Source organism: Podarcis cretensis (assembly GCF_951804945.1).
Source record: "Podarcis cretensis genome assembly, chromosome: 9".
In the NCBI taxonomy this organism is placed as follows: domain Eukaryota; kingdom Metazoa; phylum Chordata; class Lepidosauria; order Squamata; family Lacertidae; genus Podarcis; species Podarcis cretensis.
In genome coordinates, this window is record NC_137178.1 from 61,951,590 (window position 1) to 61,974,996 (window position 23,407).

General features: G+C 40.0%; 1 protein-coding gene across 8 annotated transcripts in view; it reads right to left on the minus strand.

The window, feature by feature from the left end:
• FRYL (FRY like transcription coactivator) overlaps window positions 1-23,407 on the minus strand; it is a 147,082-nt gene that overhangs the window by 30,745 nt on the left and 92,930 nt on the right. For all 8 annotated transcript variants that reach the window (XM_079989545.1, XM_079989544.1, XM_079989541.1 and 5 more), the window contains 23 exons: window positions 23,323-23,380; window positions 21,771-21,862; window positions 20,387-20,559; window positions 19,376-19,536; window positions 18,529-18,639; window positions 17,933-18,087; window positions 17,706-17,805; window positions 17,296-17,464; window positions 16,172-16,431; window positions 15,066-15,206; window positions 13,562-13,730; window positions 12,705-12,789; window positions 12,318-12,430; window positions 11,116-11,266; window positions 9,745-9,848; window positions 9,148-9,333; window positions 7,802-8,003; window positions 7,093-7,214; window positions 6,273-6,463; window positions 4,488-4,582; window positions 2,561-3,168; window positions 1,553-1,650; window positions 490-660 (listed from right to left, as the gene is read on the minus strand). In XM_079989545.1, the coding sequence (XP_079845671.1) occupies window positions 490-660; window positions 1,553-1,650; window positions 2,561-3,168; window positions 4,488-4,582; window positions 6,273-6,463; window positions 7,093-7,214; window positions 7,802-8,003; window positions 9,148-9,333; window positions 9,745-9,848; window positions 11,116-11,266; window positions 12,318-12,430; window positions 12,705-12,789; window positions 13,562-13,730; window positions 15,066-15,206; window positions 16,172-16,431; window positions 17,296-17,464; window positions 17,706-17,805; window positions 17,933-18,087; window positions 18,529-18,639; window positions 19,376-19,536; window positions 20,387-20,559; window positions 21,771-21,862; window positions 23,323-23,380 (3,715 nt within the window). The remainder of the gene's footprint in view (window positions 1-489; window positions 661-1,552; window positions 1,651-2,560; window positions 3,169-4,487; window positions 4,583-6,272; window positions 6,464-7,092; window positions 7,215-7,801; window positions 8,004-9,147; window positions 9,334-9,744; window positions 9,849-11,115; window positions 11,267-12,317; window positions 12,431-12,704; window positions 12,790-13,561; window positions 13,731-15,065; window positions 15,207-16,171; window positions 16,432-17,295; window positions 17,465-17,705; window positions 17,806-17,932; window positions 18,088-18,528; window positions 18,640-19,375; window positions 19,537-20,386; window positions 20,560-21,770; window positions 21,863-23,322; window positions 23,381-23,407) is intronic.

Genomic DNA, 23,407 nt, shown 5'->3' on the forward strand with positions numbered 1-23,407 from the left:
GCAAGTAGATAAATAGGTACCGCTCCAGCAGGAAGGTAAACGGCTGCACTGGTCCGCCAGAAGCGGCTTAGTCATGCTGGCCACATGACCCGGAAGCTGTACGCCGGCTCCCTCGGCCAATAAAGCGAGATGAGCGCTGCAACCCCAGAGTCGGCCACAACTGGACCTAATGGTCAGGGGTCCCTTTACCTTTTTAGTACAGCACAGGCATGTCCAACAAGTAGATCACTGGACATCTCTGGTAGATCACTGGCTCCCCCCAAAGAAGCTGAACTGTGGCTCCCCTCAAAAAAGCTCAAACCCCCCAAAAATGGGCCTTTCTCCTTCCTAAAAAAAGCTCAACAGCTTTGACCTGAACTCAAAAAAAGGGGGTAGATCACTGCCAGTTTTTAACTCCAGATCGCAGTCTCTTGGGAGTTGGCCACCCCTGGTATAGCACAATTGAGAGAGACACTTTAAATCATGTAAAATGATATATTATTTCATTACCTCTGCAAGGTATGTTATAAGATTAAAAGTAGTTTCTGAGAAGGAGTCATGCAAGTATCTGCACACGACATTAATCCAGTTAGAACAGTCTCTGGAATAACTGTGTGTACTGTATAAACTCATCATATGAGCCAAATTAGCAAGCGTTGGGGACTTCTCCTCTGCACAAACCTATGAAAGACAAAAAGCCAAAATATTTTGTTAAGTGAACACCTTTTAAGTATAGTTTTTGAATTTTAAAAAGGTGAGGCCTTATAAGAAGCTTATGGTCAATAAAACTGAGGATGTTACTATGAAAATCTGTAAGACTGCTGGTATGCAGCAATACTGTTGGAAAACCAAATCATAAAGGCTACTTCTAGGTTTATATCCAATGAAGTGGATTGTACCAGAAATATATCGGTCATCAAACAAGGGTTTGCACTGTAGCATCAACTATCAAATCATTCAGTTATTTATCTAGTGCATCCTCTACAATGTTTGTCTTGCACATTATTTCCAATATCTGATGGTGTGATTTCTATCCCACCCAGCCCGCGACACCCTCAATAAAAAAGTGCTCCACCACATGGCCACATTAACATAACAATCAGGCCTACTTTTATTATACAAAGTAGCCTGAACTACCATTGCTGAATTGTTGCATAACATATTATCACTATTATGCATCTCTAAAATTTTAAGATTAAACTAAAATAGTCAGTTTTAAGTAACTCAGCTTCCCTAGATAAACTTTGGAATTGTTCTTGGTTTTGTGATATTTGCATAAAGTTTGACTCACAAACATTAAAGAAACACTTCTCCCCCCTTTGACTATTTTAAGAATAAATATGCCCTTTGGGAAGAAATTTAATTACACTTTGGCACCTCATTTAATGTGGTTTCCCAAGTGTTCTATCATTCATTCAGGCAGACTATTACTGCCTCACCCCTCCCTGCCTTGCCAACATACTGGAGAACAAATAGCTCATTAGTAAAAGCAGATGCTTAATCACATTTCCATCTCTGCCTTCACTATGGAAGCCAAAAGTAATTTTCTGAACGGTGTCAGTCTGCTACGTACCTTGGCTATTCTGTCGGCTGTTTCTTTACAGAACTGAGTTGGGTTATCAAAATGTTGGATTAGATGAGGCAATAAACACAAGATGTTAAGAGGAAATCCTGCACAGAAAAATATGAAGCATAATTTATCTGTACAAAAACATTCCCGGTGTTTTCTGACCACTTTCTCCAAGAATTCTTACCCGGAAAAGCTATCTAAAACCAGTAAGTATGAAACCTAGTTCTCTGAGAAATCTTACTATATCATGCCATTATTACAATGTCTCTCTGTATAATATTTGTCTTTTACAAAAACTAAGATGAGCCTGCTGGATCATGCCAGTGGCCCATTTAGTCCAGCATCCTGTTCTTACTGTGGCTGCCCAGATGCTTATAGGAAGTGGGCAAGCAGGACCTGAGGGCAACAGCACTCTCTTCTCCTGCGGGGTCTGGCAACCGGTCTTCAGAAGCATACTGCCTTTAAAGCTAGAGGTGGACAGTGGATTGTTGTCCTGGTGATTGTCTGAGCTGCTAAGGGAAGTAAGTAGTACACAGACTGACCCTTGCAGGAATCGACCTCAGCGCTCAAATGGGTCACCTCAGGAGGAGCAGGATGGAAGGAGGAGAAAGAGAGAGGAAAGAAACTGGGGAGCGGTGGAGAGAAGAAGAGATATTGCTGCCTTTTGGTAAGAAACTGTGGGTGGGAGAGAGCGTATTCTGGGAGGTGAGAGGAGATATTCTGCCCCTCGTGGGGTGAGATACTGTGATCTGAAGAAGAAAGGACACATTGCAGTCTTGGGGAAGGAAACAGAATCAAGGAGATGGACGTCAGTGAGTGGAGTGACAAGGGAATATAGTCTTAATCTAGTTCTGGTATCTTTTTCCTCTGCACTGTTATGAACTCTTCTTTTATAGTGCACCATTCGTTTTTCAAGTCAGTATTACACAGTTCCTCAATTATAACTCACAATTAACTAGCTTCACAGTTCAGTACAGCGTGGCTCCGTACATTTACATTTGAAAAGTATACCTGCTAACTGGGAGGGATCCACCAACGTATGTTTGGAGACTGTGATAAGTTTGCTGAGCAAGTGAACAGTCATTTCCTGTGTAGAAACGGAGGTAAAACCTTTCAGGAACAGCTGCTGAAGGCCTGGAAAGTTATTCCATTTTAATTTACTCTGCATCTTCTCAATCTTTTCCCTACTCTCAGATTTATCCAGAGGCAAGTGAACAAGAAGTTTGTTGAGCAGCCTGAGAGCCAGGAGGTATTCATATTCATAATCTGATTCTAGCAAAGACGCGGCAATCCAAAATATGGTAGCCATCAGGTTCATCGGATCAGTAGTGGGCTGCACATCGTGCATTCCTCCCTCTCTCAGGGAGGAAAGGCTTCTAGTCCTTGCTAAGCTGTTGGGATGATTAATCCTTCCATCCATTATATCCAGTGTGTTGCTCCTGCGACGATCGCTCTTCCGATCAACTATTAAACTCAGTCTCAAAGAGTTGCTTCTCATGTTACTATAATAGCCTAAAAAGTTGCCACTGCTAATGGGACTTGTGCTTAGGTTTATCTGACCAGTGCTTTTCCTGTTTGCTGCGTATTTGTTTCCCAATAGTGGATCGTAGTATGAAGCGCTGAAATGAAAAGAAAAGAGAATACGGCACGTTAAGAGTCACATTCCACACTCACATAGCACTAAAAAAAAGGGAGGTTAACGTCCTTTAATTTCAGATACTGAATGAGCAACCTTGTACAATCCGATTCTTTTGCTTGCTTGATGATACTAGAATAAACTGCATGTTTCTGGTCTTGAACAGAACAACAAAACTTTACTCCCAACATTTTAAACACTAGCAGGTCTAACGAGAGCTTCAGCACAGGAAAGAAAAATGCTGATTTCTTCAGATCACTGTGAAACAGTGGTAATCTAGACAGTTCTCTATTCAGAGAGTTAGCTCCAAAATCCTCATGCACAAACAGAAGAAACATATGAATGTTTATGGGGATCACGTATGACACCCACCTCCCATTCTAGCTCAGTGTATTCTATCACATCCTCATCTGGAGCGTCTTTGACCTTCTAGAACTGTTTTTTAAGTGGCTTGGCAAAAATTCCATTTTTCTTTAAAATATTTATATCCCATCTTTTCAGATAAAATCCTCATGAGGTGCCTTATAGAATCATAGAATTGCAGAGATGGAAGAGACCCTCAGGGTCATCTGGTCCAACGCAATGCAGGAATCTCAACTAAAGCATTCAAATGGATATTTTAAAAAACACTAAACTGAATACAGTATATAATCCAAACCAAATTATGCAATATACAGCACAAGCCGATTAAGAAAAGGCTTGACAAAATTAAAACAAGTCTTCAGGGCCTCTCTAAAAACAACTGAAGAAAAGCTTTACAAAACTCTTGGGGAAAGGAGTTCCAAAAATGTGGGGCCACTGCAGAAAAGACCAAGGGGGTGAGAAATCAGTTTTTGTTGTATATATGTGTTTGAATGCACTCTGAATGATAAAAGCGTCAAACTTATGCATAAGTACCTTTGAAAAACAATGGGCGTTGCTTGTGAATATATATGCATAGGATTTCACTGTAAATCCTACATTCTGAATTTACTAGCTTATGGTTTATGTGTATCAATCATGCCAGCTTCAGTCAGTTTTTGCACACTTCAGAATACTTTAGTCAGTGGAAAGAAAAGGGAATTGTGTGTGGCAAGCTGTGTTAAACAGTCACCCAGCCAACAGTTTTGGTCAACAATTCCATTCATGTTTGGGTCTGCAAGTAGATACGTTTGGTTTTTTTCCAACTTCTCTCTGCAACTACAACAGTCAGCTTTAGAGCCCGTACATCCCTTCCCTATCCATTACAAAGCAATTTCATAGCCAAGATGTTGCAAGAAACATTTCGGAAACAAACGAAAGTAAACTACCAGCAATTCTTACTGGGAAAGCGCAGCGAGAAGATCATAATGCTTCATGGTGTCTGCTAGTGTATCAACAGCTGACTCCAAGGTGAGAAGTAGTTCTATGACAAAACCCTGTAAAGGGGGGGGGGAGAGAAAATTAGTGCTAGAGACAGATGACAGAAATCTGGCTTGCAGCTTTCCCACAGGTATCTAGTTTCCCACAGGATGCTGGACTAGATGGGCCATTGGCCTGATCCAGCAAGTTCTTCTTCTGTTCTTAAGTTAGATGTGAATCCATCTGCCATTCTCTCATCCATTTAGGATGTGCAGAACACTGGGTCACATGACACACCAAACCATGATTTAGTGAGATAAAGGAGTCCCTGTAGGTCTCAGGGTTGGGCATTCTCCTTCTAGGTAGCTGGTGGTGTTTGGTAGCCCCTTCTCCCACCTTTGGACCTGAACAATATACAGTGGTACCTTGGTTCTCAAACACCTTAGTGCTCAAACAACTTGGAACCCAAACACTGCAAACCCGGAAGTAAGTGTTCCGGTTTGCAAATTTTTTTCAGAAGCCGAACATGCTCTGTTTTGAGTGTTATGCTTCCGATTTGAATGCCACACTTCCGTTTTGAGTGTTATGCTAAGGTCTGTCTGTTTTTGCTATTTATTTTGTGTTTTTGCAACTTTTTTGTTTTGTTTTTTGTGACTGTGTGGAACCCAGTTCAGCTACTGATTGACTGACTGTGTGACTGCAGTACATTGTTTATTGCATTCATTTTATGGATCAATGGTCTCATTAGATAGTAAAATTCATGTTAAATTGCTGTTTTAGGGGGTGTTTTTAAAAGTCTGGAACGGATTAATCCATTTTGCATTACTTTCCATGGGAAAGTGCACCTTGGTTTTGGAATGCTTTGGTTTTGGAATAGACTTCTGCAGCGGATTAGGTTTGAGAACCAAGGTACTACTGTAGTATCATCAGTAAACATGGCCATCTCACTGCTCACCCCTAACTCTAGATCAGGGGTCAGCAACCATTTTCAGCCGTGGGCCGGTCCACTGTCCCTCAGACCATGTGGTGGGCCAGACTATATTTTGGGGAAAAAATGTGAACAAATTCCTATGCCCCACAAATAACCCAGAGATGCATTTTAAATAAAAGGACACATTCTACTCATGTAAAAACATACTGATTCCCAGACCATCCGCAAGCCAGATTGAGAAGACGACTGGGCCGCATAGGAATTTGTTCATATTTTTTTCCAAAATATAGTCCAGCCCACCACATGGTCTGAGGGACAGTGGACCGGCCCACAGCTGAAAAAGGTTGCTGACTCCTGTTCTAGAGCATCAACTCTTTTCACTACTATCTGCCTCAGTTCCTCAGACTTCTTTCCTGCAAAAGTTAGTTCAGTTGCTGGGATCTGCCTTCTATCTTCCACTGTGAAGACAGAAACAAAGAATTCATTCATCTTCTGTGCAATCTCTTTATCCTCCTTTAGCACACTTTAGACTTTCTCGCTCTGGAGAACTAAAAGCTGCTGAAGTTCTCCCCTCAATCTGTTTAGGAGGAGAAGAGGGGAGCAAAGGAGCGTGAGCACTAAGTTTCATTTCTGCTTATGCGCAGCGTCCTATACCACAGTTTACTGTGATGCGCAAACTGGGCCTTTACCTTACAGAGTCGTATTTCTGCCTGAAGGAAACTTAGGCCTGTTTCAAACATCTGGTAAATCGCATATTTACACCATCAAGTAATGAGTTTACAAGGAAAAAAGATACTCTTTAAAACTGATCCAAAAGAAACAATAAATTCAAATACCTGAGCTTCTTCTCCTGCATCTCCAACAGTTTCTACAAGCCTAGATAGAATGTCAGAAAGTGTGGCTGCAGAAAGAGGTTGCTTCAGTGCTCTGAAAATCTGAAAGGATCTTCCAGCGTAATGCCGAGAGGAGCAAGAAAGTGCAGTTTGCAGAGCAACTTCGCTGAGATGGTGCTCTAACTGAAATCCAACTGTAAGATAAAATTAGTAGTAAGAATGTGGAGTGAGGACTGAGGTTCAGGAAGGATTCTGAGTTCACGATCAGGCTTTATGGGCAGCCACAGGCTGTGTAGGCATTTGCAAACAGTGAGCAATACCTCACTCTCAAAGCTTGAAGCCAGGGGGCAGAGTTGCACAGGAGGGAGATGGCAAGAAACACAGATTACGCATCCTCAGTAGCAACGAGATGGTTGGACTTACGAGATATATATTCTTAAATAAACCCAATATACACCTCCTGCCTTCATTCCCCCGAGTACCAGGGAAAATTAAACATATACAGTAATACCTCTGCGAACGTCCACCTCGTCTAGCGTCTGCTTTAGCGAACGTCTGCGGCAAACCCGGAAATATTGGAATGGGTTACTTCCGGGTTTGCCACTCGCGCATGCGCAGACATGGCGCTTTGCCCTGCGTCCTTTTTGGCTAGCAGCCGGGGCTCCAGAACGGATCCCAGTTGCAAAACAAGGCACGACTGTATATCTGAATATATATCATGAACATTTTCTTATATAGGAGCTGTACAGTATTTATTTTTAAGGAATCTTCCTTTACTGAATTTACTGAATACTGTACCATACTTCAACTTTTTCAACCATACCTGAACTTGACTGTTTAAATGCAGAAACAACATGCTTTAGGAATACAGTTAACTGCTCAGCGCTCTTTATGCTTGGATTCTTTGCTGAAACATCTTCATGGTTCCAAAGCGGTCCTCGTTTCCTAGGAGTAACAAATAACCAAGCCCAAATCTCATTTCTCAGAAATATTAGGAACATTCAGCATAAAGATGGATGGCTTCCTGTTTTACCCACAAGCATTTTCCAATATAAAATGCAGTGGATGTTAACAAGTATACAGCAATTCTGAAGCCTTCTTGTCAGAAATGATACTGCAACATTTCTAAACACCGCCTGGCATAATTTTGGTACTAGAAAGTGTTTATCAACACTTCAGAGAAAAACAGAATTCTAAGATTGTATGAGAAATGCAAGGTGGGGAAACATACCAGTAAGGCTGCCAAAAAAAAAAAAAAAAAAGCGCTATGAAGGGCTTTACTTATGAAAGATAAAGATAATATACTTAGTAGCTTTCTAATAGCATAAGTGTCCTACAAAGCAAGATATGGCTAGCCAAATTGATCACTACTCAATGCAAGAACTTTAAACCATAATATACCTCCTGAAAGCTCTGATGTTAAAGCACAAGCCTATTTGCCTTTTTCTCTTTACGTTCACAATGGGACTGAAAACATAGCATGCTTGTATTTTCATACAGATAAGTAACAGCAGCTGACTTTTAAATGTTACCTTGAAGTAATAAACTCCATAAGTGATTTCATTTTCTCCTCTTGCTCCCCTGAAATGTCAACTTCACTGAGGATGGTGCTATGCATATGAGAAATGGCAGCACTGGTATTTCCTAAACTGATGCTAGAAGAGGTAGAACTTGAACTGAGCCCTGAGTCTGTCATTGGGGAGGGCTGGTGATCCGGTATAAAATCATTAACACCTAATTATAGAAAGAAAAAATTAGTTCCCATACAGTAAAATGACAGTCAAGATCTACTTTATTTATTCATTCAACTGAAAGCATTTTTAGCAGCTTGATTTTTAAAAATCTCTAAAAGAGATACAAAAATACAACAGAAAACAATAAATCAGTGTCATATAAACAGAAGGAAACACAAAAACAGCAAAACAGTATTTAAAAAAGTAGGAATTCAGCAGTAGCAGGATTTAATCTAATGGGTCAGGGAATTTTTGAGCAAAACAATGCGTCTTCACAAGTTGTTACTAACAGATGTTAGAAGTGCAATTTAATAAAAATAGAAACATCAAAACCAAATATTTTCGTGAGATCAACTACTCGTTGTGATTATATTGTATGATAAAGTGCTGCCATCTGCTGGAAAGTAATAGAGAGTTCCCAACTGGTGGGGATATTACGAAGCCTTGGAGAGGTCTGGAGAGAGATCTTCTCCCCCGATTTGGCACCAGCCTATACATGCTTTGCACATTGCTCTCACCCTGATCCATTCTGCAGGAACAGAATTAATCCGTTTTGGAGGCGAATGCTTCCAAGCCTCTCTCCACTGTGCAGGAGGAAAAGAGGAGACAGAGGGGCATAGACTTGCCTAGGCTCATTTCCTTCTCCTAGATGGGCTACCTTCCTTTGTTGACGAGACCCATCTGCTCCTCACTTCCCTCTACAGCATGTGCAGAAACCACCTTCTTGACTGTTGGATCCACTGTTGGTCTCATCTGCTCAATGTACCAGAGCCTGTCTTCTGATGAAGAGGAAGTCCCTATCTCACTGAAGGTTTGAGACCTGGTTTAGCCGGCCAGTCGAAGCCATTTCCCGGGGTGTGGCCGCTGTCACATGCTGACAGCTTCTTGGAGCCATAGGTGAAAGCTGAGTGCAGGGAGTGGACCAAAGGTGGGCAAACCCTAGAAGGAGCACCATGTGTCCCCCACCAGAGGTACTATCCCTTCTTAATGGATAATGCACCTTCATCAACCAGCTATGCTCCAGCTGCGAAATAGCTTTTATTTTCAATGGCTAAAGTATATGTTGTTATTGACAGTATAACACTTTAACCTCATTACATAATGTTGCATTATTTCTTCAGAAATATTTAATTCATTTAATGTACCTGTGAATATGTAATCCAAATGTGCTGTTTGTTTGACAGTGAGCACCCGGGGTTCATTAAACTCCCTGTTCCTGAGAAGGACAGAAGCCACAGACTGGACATTACTGTTAGAGCCCATCGCTATCAACAAATGCAATAGGAGGCGTTTACAGTGTTCGTATACTTCAGGATGGTGGTGATCAAGTCCTGTAAGCAATAAAGTTAATGTCAGATGTACCACAGCAACAATGACATCACCCTTATGATCTTTTGTATTATTGTAATTTAAATGTAAGTTTGCTACACTAAATGTATCAGAGGTCTACCATTTGGAGGGGAAGTCAGTGACGTATATATTCTCTCATTCATTATTATAATTATACAATACGCAGGAGTTATAAATATGTGTTTTCAAACTGCAAATATTTTAATGCAATGTAAAAACAAGAGTTCTCCTTTTGCGATCCTTGGCTACTCCGTTTCAAAATTTGTGCTTCACCTCCGATTGCCAGAGTTGTCTTACTTTAACATAGATAATCTACCTCTTTTGTAGTGATTAAAAGGTAAGAGCACAAAACGATGAGCTAACACTTTCAGTTTTAATAAAGATGTTGTTACCTATAAAAACTGCATGAAGCAAGAGGTGCAGGTAGGTTCCCCAGTCAACCTTCACACTGTGGTCAATTATCAAGTCAGTCAACAAAATCACTGCTATGTTACACCTACAAGCAAAAACAATTAGTAAGGTTAAAAGAACAGAATGCAGAAGCAGTTTCTTTTTAAGATGCAATACTTTTAAATGATAGTAGTAGTCTAGTTACATTATTACTATTTCATATAAAGCTACCACCAGTCAAAACAAATCTGATTCTTTCAGGAAAATTGACTTTAAAAATATTAGTTATGATGATACAGACATTTGAATATGAAGTATGTCTTAATATGACCGTGCCACAGCTTAACTGCTTCTATTTAGGAAGCAAATCTGAATTCAATTTTCTGATCATGTTCAGTGCCAAGGCAATACAGAATCAAAAACTTGTAAAGGAAGGTTTAGTACACAACTATTGTTACTACTCTTTTAGACAGGAGGGATACCCAGAATGTTGGTGGTCACTAACATCTTAACGCTAAGAGCAGCCCTGCAAAAATAGACCAAAAATCCACCCAGAATCAGAACAAGGAAATTGTTTCCAACGGTGGTTAGGCAGATGCACTTGGGAAGTCCTCTCAGGTGAATGCTGTACATATCTAGGAATGAATATACAGAAGTACCAATAACTCTGAACATGAAGATTCTATCATGATTAATAGTTGCTGACTGCAAGAATTCAGACCTAGCTTTGTCAAAGGACAGGTCAATCCAAATTTTTACTTCCACCATACATTTGGGAAAACAAAAGTTAGAGCAAAAGGCCTCATTGCAGAAAGCCATTTGGAGCTGAGGAACCACCTGCAACCTGAGAGTCTTCCTGGGTGAGATTTCCCCAAGACAGTAACAAGACAATAGGCCCTCTGCTTTGGAAAATGGAACTTCTCGGTCGTTGCACCCGCCCTGTGGAAAGCCCTTCCATCAGATGTCAAGGAAATAAACATCTATCTGGCTTTTAAAAGACATCTGAAGGCAGCCCTGTTTAGGGAAGTTTTTAATGTTTGATGTTTTATTGTATCTTTAATATTTTGTTGCAAACGGCCCAGAGTGGCTGGGGAAACCCAGCCAGATGGGCAGGGTATAAATAATAAATTGCTACTGCTACTGCTACTGCTACTACTGTGGCAATGTGACCCCAAAGGCAGAGAGACTCAAGAAGCATGCGTTGGAACTTTTCCCCTACAAAGGCCATAATTTAAAACATTGGATACTAAGCATTCATCCTTTGTAAGGCACGAACAGCTGATCTTCCCATCTCTTGGGGAAGGGGCAATTGTGACATGCATGCTGAATATCAAAAGGAACTTGCATTGTTTCCATTTACTTTTATTGCTTACCTATGAAGAGACATGCCTGGGGAGGTTGTTTCAGGCAAATAATCTACCAGTGGTGACCAACAGCCCCCTGAAGGTGGAAATGGTAAAGGCTCCCCTTCATTGTGCTCCATCACTTTCAGCCGCCAGTTTGAGTACAGTGGCATTGAATCGCCTATTAAAAGTATTCATTTTATAGTTGAATATTAATGCATTCATGTTAGCAGAAACATGTTCTTTTCAAATATGCATGTAGTACCATTGCATTCCATACAATTCCCAATACTGTTCTGCATTCCAAAAGTTGCTTCATACAGTCTCTCTCCCCCCACCACACACAAACCTATTATATGTTCTAAGCTGATCGCATGGAAGGATGTTCCCACATGTTTCTGGAAGCTATTACCATGAAAGCCTCACACTGATGAAAAAAGAACCCGCTCACAAGCAAACAAGAGAAATATAAAAATGGCACAGGAAGAAAATCCGTACATTCAACAACAGGGCAATTTAAAAAAATGATTCCAATGGCTTTCCACAAAAGAGAGTGGAAAAAAAGGTAACGGTAAAGGTAAAGGACCCCTGGATGGTTAAGTCTGGTCAAAGGTGACTGGGGTTGCGGCGCTCATCTCGCTTTCAGGCCAAAGGAGCCGGTGTTTGTCCACAGACAGCTTTCTGGGTCATGTGGCCAGCATGACTAAACTGCTTCTGGTGCAACGGAACACCATGATGGAAACCAGAGCACATGGAAATGCCGTTTACTTTTCCGCCAAAGTGGTACCTATTTATCCACTTGCACTGGCATGCTTTTGAACTGCTAGGTTGGCAGGAGCTGGAACAAAGCAATGGGAGCTCACCCCATCACACAGATTTGAACTGCCAGCTTTCTGATCAGCAAGCCCAAGAGGCTCGGTGGTTTAGACCACAGCGCCACCTGCATCTCTTTTACAAAAGCGAGTAAGTTGTACTCAACCTGCTCCAACCATAGACAGGATTGGTCTGGTGAGGGGAGAGGCTCTTCCCCCCGGGAGAAGTAAGCAGAAGGCTGTTTAGGACCCTGCCTGTCACCCCCAGGAGGAGGTGTCATCCCTAACAGAGGAATGCCCTGTGTCTGGATCTAGCAAAAACAACAATTTTTGCCACAAACTCTTTCAGCTGACACTGTTCATGTACATAATTAAAACATGCATTACTAAGGAGACTGTAAAATATATATATTTTTTTACTTTTCTCTTCTTCATATGATCCTCCAGAACTGCTGCTATAACGAGATTCTAGCCTGTGGTGTTGGCGGTTCAGATTGCTGTTTAGTCCACTGTAGATATCTAGATGTACATAGCTAAAGGAATAAAAATAATGGTATCAACTAGAGATATACATTTGTTTCTTAAAATGTTGCACTGTCATCTTTTGTTCAAGGTTGGTATATAATATACATAATTATTCAACATTTTGTCTCATAATTTACTCCCATCCCCCTTCAGCATCCACCTTTTACTAAGGGACCCGCGATAAGTCATTTTAAAAAACTCTGCCTTGACTGGCTACATTTTTGGTAATAAAAAAGGCATGTTTTTATTCCAATTCCTGTTATTCTTTGAGGTACTACTTACTTTTCATCAATGCTATCTTTTGCATGCTTAATGTCAGGATTACCATCAGTGGGCGCCACCATTGTATTGCTACTGGAAGTGGTTCCTGAAATTTAAAGTAACAGCGTATTTAGGATGAAAAACGTATGAGATGTACATGAATTATGGAAGTTACTCAAACATCCTGACCTATTACTTTGTTTTGATCTGCATATGAACTCTACTTATCAAGTCTGTGCAAATGAAAGATGCAAGGAGCCATGCAGCCAGATGTGCACCCCCAGATGTGCTTTGGATTTGTTTTTCTTGAAATCCCACCCCCACCTCCTGGGCACAATATAACATGGCAAACCTTTGAAACTGAAATAAGTTTCACCAAACAGTTTGTGACTGGGCTTGCAAATAAATGGAATAAATACTTTCAGTGATCCTGTTCCTGAATTTTTTAATACATATTTTTAGGGACGAAGAGAAGAGCTAATGCTTAACTGCTCTTTTGTCGTTGATCTCTCAAAGTTTCCAAACATTATTTTGAAATAGCGCTGCACCTAGAGCTCATCTTCTCCCTTCCCCATTTCTTTGAAACGGTGAGGGAGGCAGCAAGAAGTAAACTATTCATGTCACCCAAACTCCTCCCACATAAGTATTTCCCCTCCATTGTTCATCACACAGGTATTTAACAATTCAGATTTTTTAAAAAATAAGGTTAAAATAAAGCTTCATACTTAAATAATGTAAAAATTTATACCATGCTTTTTACCTAACAGTGAGACCTGCGCATATAGGGTGGTATAAAAATTCAATCAATCAATCAATCAATCAATCCCAAATATATCCACTTTAGTACAGCAAAATATTAGTTAAATTCATACCCTCACCTGAGGTGACAGAAGGGATTTTGTAACTGGAAGTGATGCGATAATATGGTGGATTATCCATATGAGTGACTCCAGAACTGACTGGATCAGTAAGCTGCAACTCAGTCACCAGCTCTTCCAAAAGCTGCATGGTTTTATCTCTACCCAGGTAAACAATGACTTTCTTCACCTGCCATTCAAACAAATCACTAAACATGAAGTCTGACATTGCTTGTGTATAAATATTAAGTTAGGATAACATTTATGTTTTATATTGGCAGTTAAATTACATAAAACAAAACAAAAATACTCCACCACCAACACACATAGCTCTTAAACCAGGGGTGGCTAGCACATGGCCTGGGGGATATATCTTGCCCCTGAAAAGGTTTTGTGCCCCACGGAAGCCCTCTAAGATGTCATTGTAATTATTCTAGGGTGTGGTTTTTTTAAGTTACTGATTTCACCAGTAGGTTCCCTCCTATGATGCCTAATTTTTTGTCGTCTCCAAGTTCCATTTTTCAAAATAAAAAACATCCAATTAACTTTATTTTTTACAGACCGCACCTGTGAGGCCCCAAAAAGTTTTTATGAATGTCCAAGCATCCCTTAAATATGCTTGTTGCATTTCTTTTTTTCCATGTTTTACTGACTGCTCCTCTAGGTCCTTCACTTTGATGCCAAAAAGTTTTTGGGGGGACTCCAGTCCTCCCATTTTTATTTTACTGACTACACCTGCAGATCCCTTGCTGCGATTCTGTGATGCCAAAAGGCTCTTGTGACTGCACCTAAGACCTTCCTGAAAATTCTGCTTTAAACTTTAAAGAAGAAAAAGTTTAAAAACTGAAATTAAGATTGAAAGACAATGATTTTACATAGTGTAGAAGACATGACATGTCCGCTTTTATATGTGACTCCCCCTAGGGTTGCCCATGGGTCAACGTGGCCATTAGCCCCCAAAACGTTAATCTTCCTTGTCTTAAAATATCTTATAGCAACTGAATATTTTTCATTCTCTTTAATATTAAAGGATGTGTTCAATATAAAGAGAACAAAGTAAGAACAAAAACCTAAATAAAACTCCACACGTATAATCAATATCAAAGATTTCTTCTTTACATCAAAGTGATTGAATATTATTAGTACACTTAGTTTTAAAATGTTATACGCAAACATTATTTCAGCCTTTGATGTTGTACTGCAATATTTCATGGAAGGGTCAATCAATGGCAATTTTGTAATTGACTTCAAAGGGTTATGGATTACATTCTCATAAAGGAAATACATTCTGGAAGTATTTTTCTCCTCCTCCAAAGGGTTCAATGTGGTCTACACAGAGTTATCCCATTTTATTTTTACAACCACTATACGAGGGAGATTGGACTATGTGTGAGAGAGAAACTACCTGAAGGTGAGCTTTGGTCAAGCACAGATTTGAACCCAGTTGTTCTCTGTCAAAAATTATCCCTTAAAAGTTATTCATAAGTGAAACAGGGACATAACAAAGAGCTTCCATGTCACTTACGTAAGGCAAGAGGCTGGGTTCACTGTTCACTCCACAAATGCTGATCAAAAAATGCAGAATTATTTTCAAATTCTTTGGCCAACTGTCTGCTAGAGTAATCCAGACGTTCTCGATTTCTGACCATGCCACTTCATCACCATACTAGAAAACAATGTTGAGACATTCATTTCCAACAAGTTCAACAATCTCATTCATGTGTGTGTGTGTGTGTGTGTGTGTGTGTGTATCTACCTAAAGAAAATAATTTACTATGAGATATGTTTCAAAGTCAACAGTAAAAGAAACGATAAGCTTTATTTAAGCAACTTAAACCCACAAACATTTCTAGGACTCTGAAGCTTGTTTCACAAACAGCCATCTGTATTAAGTGTGTTAATTTTCACAATGTCATTGTTTGCCCTGTCCTGGCTTCCAAACGTGAGCCTTTCCTGTGCACACAACTTCTTCTGCCCTTCCTTCTCAGTGCACCACAATTAAACCCAGAAATCTTCAGATAACCATAGTTTCCTGTAGCATTCAAACCATAATTATAGTTTCTGGCATGTTCCAAAGCTGGTTACCAGTTTTTCCAATGTGAATGAAACTGGAAATGATGGTTCAACTGAAAATGTTCTGGCATATTTTGGCAGAAGACAGCAGCAAAAGGGTAGCACAAGAATGGGTTGTGCATGCAAAAGCATATCTGTGATTATCTCCCCACCCTTTCTATCTAAATCCATGTTCTGAATCTAGATGAAGGCAAACAAATTGAAGCTTAGCCCAGACAAGCTAGATGTGCTCCTGAGCAGTCAACCTGTCTTGGATGAAGGAAGAAATCATATATGGTGGTTTAGGTGGGGGAAGGATGGGCCCCTAAGCTTGAACCACAGGGAGATACCTCACCATGCAAATTAGCAGCACTATGATATACTAATGAACTTTCTCAAAGTAAGTTTTAGCCTATTGCAACTCCTCTGTAACTTTTAGAACAATTTTGCAATTGAAAGTGTGAAACATCAGTGATTTGAGTTACACAGTGAAGTTCAGTACCCAGTACTAGCATTCCTACTAGTAACAGTATCACCTCAAAATGGAAAATCCACTTAAGACCCAACACTTTAGCTTACCTTTGCTGTCATATACATGAGGTTGTTTAAAACCAAAGCAGAAGCCTGTGGTGATCCCCAACCTTCGCCTCTTAGCCAGCGCCTGCTGTTCACCATCAGCTCTCTATCTTTCAAGGAATCCTCTTCATCTTCATCTTGTCGCCGAATTGTGGGCAAAGGTTTCAGATCCACCAATTCAATATTATTCATCCACGGTAGCAGATAGTGTAGCATCACCTGTCTTCCAGAGGGGTGTGCCATTTGAATTCTCTGGCTTACCTCTATATTTAATAATTAAAAGATAAACAAATCTCTGCGTTATGAGAAAAGATGCATTTTTGTTCGTTTTCTGCAGAAACCCGTGTTGAAAAATGTGAACTACTAGACTGAACAGAAGCAGTAAGGAGAATTATGTGCTTTACTCATATTGGTAGGAGGCTTAGATCAACAGTCATGGTCATATGGAAAAAGATGCGTTCCCTCTCATTTGTATGAATTTCTGCCTCTAGAGAGAAAAGGCAGCTGTGCAAAACTAGTGGAAAAGTACAAGGGGTTGTGCTTTAGACAATCAAACATTGACTTAACAGGCTGAGAGATATAAAGAAGCATTTGACCATACACACAGCTCCTTTGTGTGACCCACAATTAAACCAGAAGTCTATAAGTAATAAGCTAGTAATAAGTTTCCCAAATTGAATGAAACAGGATGATCAAAGGGACTGTGCACATGGGCAAAAGGAATAATTTGTGTTACCATTAAAAGCCCTTCCTTCTTAAGTGTCAGGATTTGATACTCCTGTAAGGAGGAAACACTGAAATAAGGGAAATTGTTGGTGCTAACTCACTCCTTCGAATCTTCATTTCCTGCCTTTGCTCAAAGCCAAATACCAATTATAGACCAAAGGGAGAATCCTCAAATCTTATCTTGCTTGTTGAGGCATGTGTTTCACTTCAAAGCAGGCCAATGACTTGCTACACTAAAATAATGCACAATTAGGACTGTGCTATGCTATCAGAAATCAATAAGACTACTGTTAACAATAAAGAAAGTCAAAGAGAGCTTGAAAGCACAGTAAAATGTATTCAGATAAGTTTAACGTTTCCTAAAAGCAAACATCCTAGCATCAGCAAATGTTCTAATATACCTGAAAATATTGCAAGTGTTAATTCTGGGTATGTCCTTGCTAATTCTTCAGAAAGTTGATAATAGGACACAGAGTACAAATGTGGCAAAGGCGAAGGCTGGCTCAGTATCCCATCTGTTCTTTGAACCTCAAGTTTATGAGCATAGCGAAACATCTTCGGCTCTAAAATCTAGAAAAATAAGATGTACAAAAAATTGTCTTGGGATAGTAATTCAAGTACGAAGAATATTATTTTAAACAATAAACATGTAAGTCATTGTTCATTCATAGAAAACCAATCGGACATCATCAACTTGTATTAGGTTGGGGTCAGAATACTGATATTTGTTAGCATGTTAACATTATGCAACAATATTATAAATAATCAAACACTTATAGATCTTAATTTTCTAAAAGCCTTTCATACAAACCTGTAGGAGCTGCATAGCAACTTCGTAGATAGCCCTAGAAGAGTCAGCCGCTTTAAATAATATAAGATTGAGAAGAGTAACTGTGTCACATTGGTAATCCCTGTAAAGAAAATGAAACACAAACCACTTTGAGATGCTTAAAATGAACAAGCAGATAACATTTAAAAAATAGTAACATCCATCTTAACTGATTCCACGCCCCCCCCCCCAGTAACTTTATCTAATACCTGTTTTGGAATACACTGGCTATGGCTTTAAAGCATCCAGCTGCTACCCGCTTAGAGCCTGTATAACAGCGATCTACAGCCCAGTACATGAGGTTACTCTGGTCGGGGTTGAGTTCCAACAGCAACATAACTGCCTCACAGCCAAGCTGATGAACCTAAAAACAATACAATAAAAAACTCAAGAGTTGTAACCAACAGTTTTAAGTTATTAACTGAACAAGAACTACAGAAATTTTATCTACCCATTTCCAGCAGTAAAGCTTTTAAAAAGAAGTAGACTGATAATAAAGGTTTCTGGAATTAATTTACAAAAGCATTTTGCCTTTTCCAATGTCAAATCAGAGGTTAGATGAATTGATATTGTAAAGATGTTAACTTTTACATCAATATATTACAGCTGACACCCCCCTGCATTGTTTTTTAAAACCTCTTAGCAGATCTGAGATGGTAAGAGACCTCAACTCATCTTTAAATTTGCCGGACTAATTTTAGTGTGGCAAGAGAAGGTACTATACATTTTGCAGGTTCATGAAATCTCAGCCAGATTATCTGACTACAAACCACTCTTTTTAAGGTCACTGGTGCTTATACATTACCTTCTTATCCTGCGAATCCAGAATATTATCCAGCCATTTATACAAATAGCCGTCTGATGAGAGACCTACATTATCTGCAACGGGGCCACAACAAAGTACAGCAGACATAGCCTTTAAAGAAATGGGATAAAAGGTTGTTATTGTTTTACTTTAAAAAACAAACAAACTAGGGTTGTAGTAGGGTTGCCATGTGTCTGGGAATTCCTGGACATGTCCTCTTTTGAGGGTCCTACATGCCCATCCAGGGGGAATTTTACATTTTTTAAGCAAATGTCCTGGATTTGGGATAAAATAAAAATAAAAATTGTGTGCAGGCAGCTCTGGCTCTGTTGGCCTGGGCTCTGGCTCTGGCATGGTCAGGTTGGGCTTGGCAGTGGGGCTATTGGGCGATTGTCCTAAAAAAGCTCATAGACTTTCTGTGCCCAGATTTTTACCTCTTGAAATATGGCAACCCTAGATGTAGCTAATGTTAGTCCTACTCAGAGTAGACCTACTGAAATTACTAACTTGAGTCCAGTAATTTCAACGAGTCTATTCTGAGTAGACAACCTTCCGGATTTTATTCCAAGGACTAATAAAAGTGAAACATTCTTTTTCTGTGTAAGTTGAGAACATTAAACTATTTACACATAAAGCTGATTCTCTAGAACAACGATGGATCCTTGTCATTTAGTGTAATTGCTGCCTGAGGACAAGTTGCAGCAACTACAAACATGTGGGAACATTAATGTTTTAGGTGCGAGTGAAGGTTATCACAATCTTGAAATCAAAGCTAACGATATGGCAGCTGATGAAATATCACTATTAGTAAATATATGTTGGTAAAATATGTTCTTAAGAGTGTTACCTTTAATGCACAGTACTGATGTCTGTTTATTTGCATGTTTCTATCACTGTATCTGTCCAGAGGAGTAAACATGATGCTGAAAGGTCCTGCCCAGTGACTGAACAACATAAAGAGGCTGTGTCGGAGGCTCTGCTGTGGAAAGACACTTCTTCTCTGGTGAACTACAAAAGCAACACAGATGAACAAAGCAAAAATCCTTTTACATAAACCAAATATACCAACGATAGACAACAAAAACTTAGCTTGTCTTTTAAGAAATGAACAAACGTAAAGGTGAACTCTCTTAACCAGGGTTGCCTTCTATTCTTTACTGTCATCAAATCAAAGCTGTGCCTTAGACTGTTCTATGCAGAAATGTAACATTCCTTACCCAAGAAATAGATAAACCAACATATCTTTACAATGTGTAACATCAGGAGAGAATGGAGAAGTTAAATATATAGATGAAGACAAGGAACAAAATGTCTTTGAGTTGACTTGAAAAATGAGTGTCTACTGCCTTTACACTTTCATTGAATGCAAACTGTGGCAGCAATTGTAGCTAGGCCTTTTCTAGGGCCTTGTTTGCATCTAACAGTAATCGGCAGCAAGCCTTGGTCTTGAATGCTAACTCCCATCGTCCAACACAGCTGTAAGGCATTTGTGACAGATAGCTGAGCTAGATCAGAGCCTGGTCCTCAGAACCTCAGAACTCTGCCAGAGTGATGAATCGTCCCTACTTTGTGTGAGGCAATAAGAAAAGTGACTGGGCTTCATGCATCAGCGCAAACCATGGTTTATTAAAGCAAGGTTCTTAACTTACCACTACATGTGAATGCAACCAATGGAAAGCTGAACTGGAATGGATAATTTTAAAATATAGTAAACTTGGAAGAGCAAGATTTTTATGATAAATTTGATCATTAGCACGCTCCTCAAATGTAGAAATAAAAACAAAATTACTTATGACCATGACCTTTATTTGAGCTTGATGTACTAAAATGGAATCAATATGAAACCTTTTCTGCATACCTGGAACATTCTGAATGATATTTGCCACTAAGGCACTAAAATGGCATCGGATATCTTTCAGCGTGTCAGAGTCCTTTTCATTTTCTGCTTCTAGGAGTTGCCTTGTTAGATCCACATACTCCAATAAAGTGTTGTTGAGGGAATGTGTTTCATTATCAAGGCCACCACTTGCACTATAAAGAAAACATGAAAATCACAAGATATACATATAAAACACAGTCTTCTGGAATTAACATTCCCAAAGTTTCAGAAAATGTTTTCGGAGAGACAGAGAGCACTTAGTAGGAAATCTTTGAGCTACCAAGCACTTGAATCCTATAGTTGCTGCACTGATGGTATATAGCACCTCTGCAACTAAAACCATTCTGCAACTAAAACCATTTTGCCAAGCATATTCCTTAGTACTATGCAAAGCAACTATGACCACAGTACGTTGAGCTGTTCTGCATGCCTTAGTACAGACATATAGAAAGCTCATCTCCTTTTGGTGAAGGTAATAACCAAAGGTGGACTTCCCACTCTGCCCTGTTTCTGAATAGCTTGGCCTGGGGGAAAATGGGGTGAGCATCTGGCCAGAGTAGTGAGCCGACCAGATCAGGGGGAATGTATAGGCTTCAAAAATAAAAGAGCTAGAAAAAATGTCGAGGAAATGAGAAGGGTTGAGGCACACACAGGAGATGATAGATCAATAATAACACAGTCACTATACAACCACCCAGGTGAAGGCAGAAATAAAAATTGATCTTAAAGGGCAATGAAACACAGAAAAGCTTCTTTAACTTTAACAGTGATTTCTGCCTTCAACCACTTGGGGGAGCTCAGCTCTCACTTGATTTCGTCTTACCTGCATGCGATACTAATAGACATGGGATGTATATAGATTGCTTCGTACACTGAAGGTATACAGTGGTACCTCAGGTTAAGTACTTAATTCCTTCCGGAGGTCCGTACTTAACCTGAAACTGTTCTTAACCTGAAGCACCACTTTAGCTAATGGGGCCTCCTGTTGCCGCTGCGCTGCCGGAGAACAATTTCTGTTCTCATCCTGAAGCAAAGTTCTTAACCTGAAGCACTATTTTTGGGTTAGCGGAGTCTGTAACCTGAAGCGTATGTAACCTGAGGTACCACTGTATTTAACTTTTACACTTGTACATCCCACACCTATAGCTATCCTCTGAGCTCGCTGTCTCTCTCCCTCCCTCTCCCTCTCTCTCTCTCTCTCTCTCTCTCTCTCTCTCCACACACACGGAAAGAGAGGAAGGTATCCTCTTTTCCTTGCACCCAGATGCCCCAGGTAGGTTTGGGCTTCCCTTTGCAGCATGTAAGTACTGCAGCTAAACCTAGTCGCATTTGGCAGAATCTTATTCAGAAACTTTGTTCTTACCTGTGACTAATGACACCAGCATCTGCCAACAGTTCAAATATCCGTACAAGCTGTACACGTAAAATATCTCGACGCCTGCGCCGTTTCATGTTCTGTCAGGAAAGATAAATAGAGCAGCACAGTTAAATTACAACTGAGTATGACAGAAGGCTTCAAAACATCTGTTTTAGATAATATGCCATTTGGGGCATTTATTTCCTAGCTGGACAAACTAAATGAAGCACTGTGTTGACAATTGCAATCTTTCCTTGATATTGTTATTTCCTGGCATTAGAATTTCAAAGCGATGCGCTATTTCACAACGTGTTTTTTATACTACCAGAACGACTAGATATGTCTGCTTATATTTGCTACTAGGTTTCCAAGATATGTTCAGATAATACTTTTTAACATTTAGCATGAAACTTTATCAGGATAGGCTCTTACTGCCTATTCACTATTGACAAAGAGGGTGGCACAATAATTTCAAATCTAACAAAACTCAAACATGTCCAAGGATTTATCTTAAGCTCATCCAACAAATGGCACATGGGAAATAGATACTGTGCACAGCTCCTCTCTTGGAAAGTGTTAAAGAGAGATTTTCAATCAAAGTTCCTGATGCAGAACTCTCAGAGCTCAAAAGTCACTTGTACAGCCTAGCAGTAATAAAATAAAAGAGAAACTTGTCACAGTAACCTCCAGCATAGTTGACTATAGAAGCTCAACTTAATCAGTCTATTTGATCTATGCTAGAGCCTAAGCACAGCTATGGAACAAGATTACGATAATTTAAATGTCATATAGCAGAAATGCACCCAAATTATGTATTACTACAGTCATCACAACAGTCTCAATTGTGACAGGTAGTAAAAATAAGAACAGCAATGTCTGTTACTCAAGTGAACAGGATATTTGAGTTTTCCCTAAGCATACAATTTGTCCCTGCTGTGCAAATGAAGAAAACTCAAGCCACACTCAAACATCTGCTTTGTGTATGGATGCATAACTCCATGTAAAATCTCACAGGCAAGCTTGTTTTCTCCTGCTCTGGAGGGTAAGACTTTAACCAATGGCTTCAAGTTAAAAGAGAAGAGATTCTGAGTAAACATACGAAAAAACTTTCTGACAGTAAGAGCTGTTCCACAGAAGAAGAAGAAGAAGAGTTCGGATTTAATATCCCGCTTTATCACTACCCGAAGGAGTCTCAAAGCGGCTAACCATCTCCTTTCCCTTCCTCCCCCACAACAAACACTCTGTGAGGTGAGTGGGGCTGAGAGACTTCAGAGACCCACGGTCACCCAGCAGCTGCATGCGGAGGAGCGGAGACACGAACCCGGTTCCCCAGATTACGAGTCTGCCGCTCTTAACCACTACACCACACTGGAACACCACACAGTGGAACAGTCCTCCCCCAGAGGTTGTGGACTCTCCTTCCTTAGAGATTTTTAATCAGAGGATGGATGGCCATCTGTCATGGATGCTTTAGCTGAGATTCCTGCAGTGCAGGGAGCTGGACGAAATGACCCTTGGGGCCCCTTCCAATTCTACAATTCTATGATTTTATGATTACCTCTGGCCTTCTTTCAAGTGCTTCTTTAATTATAGGATGCAACTCTTCTATTAATTCCCTGGAAGAAAATTACAAATCATCATGA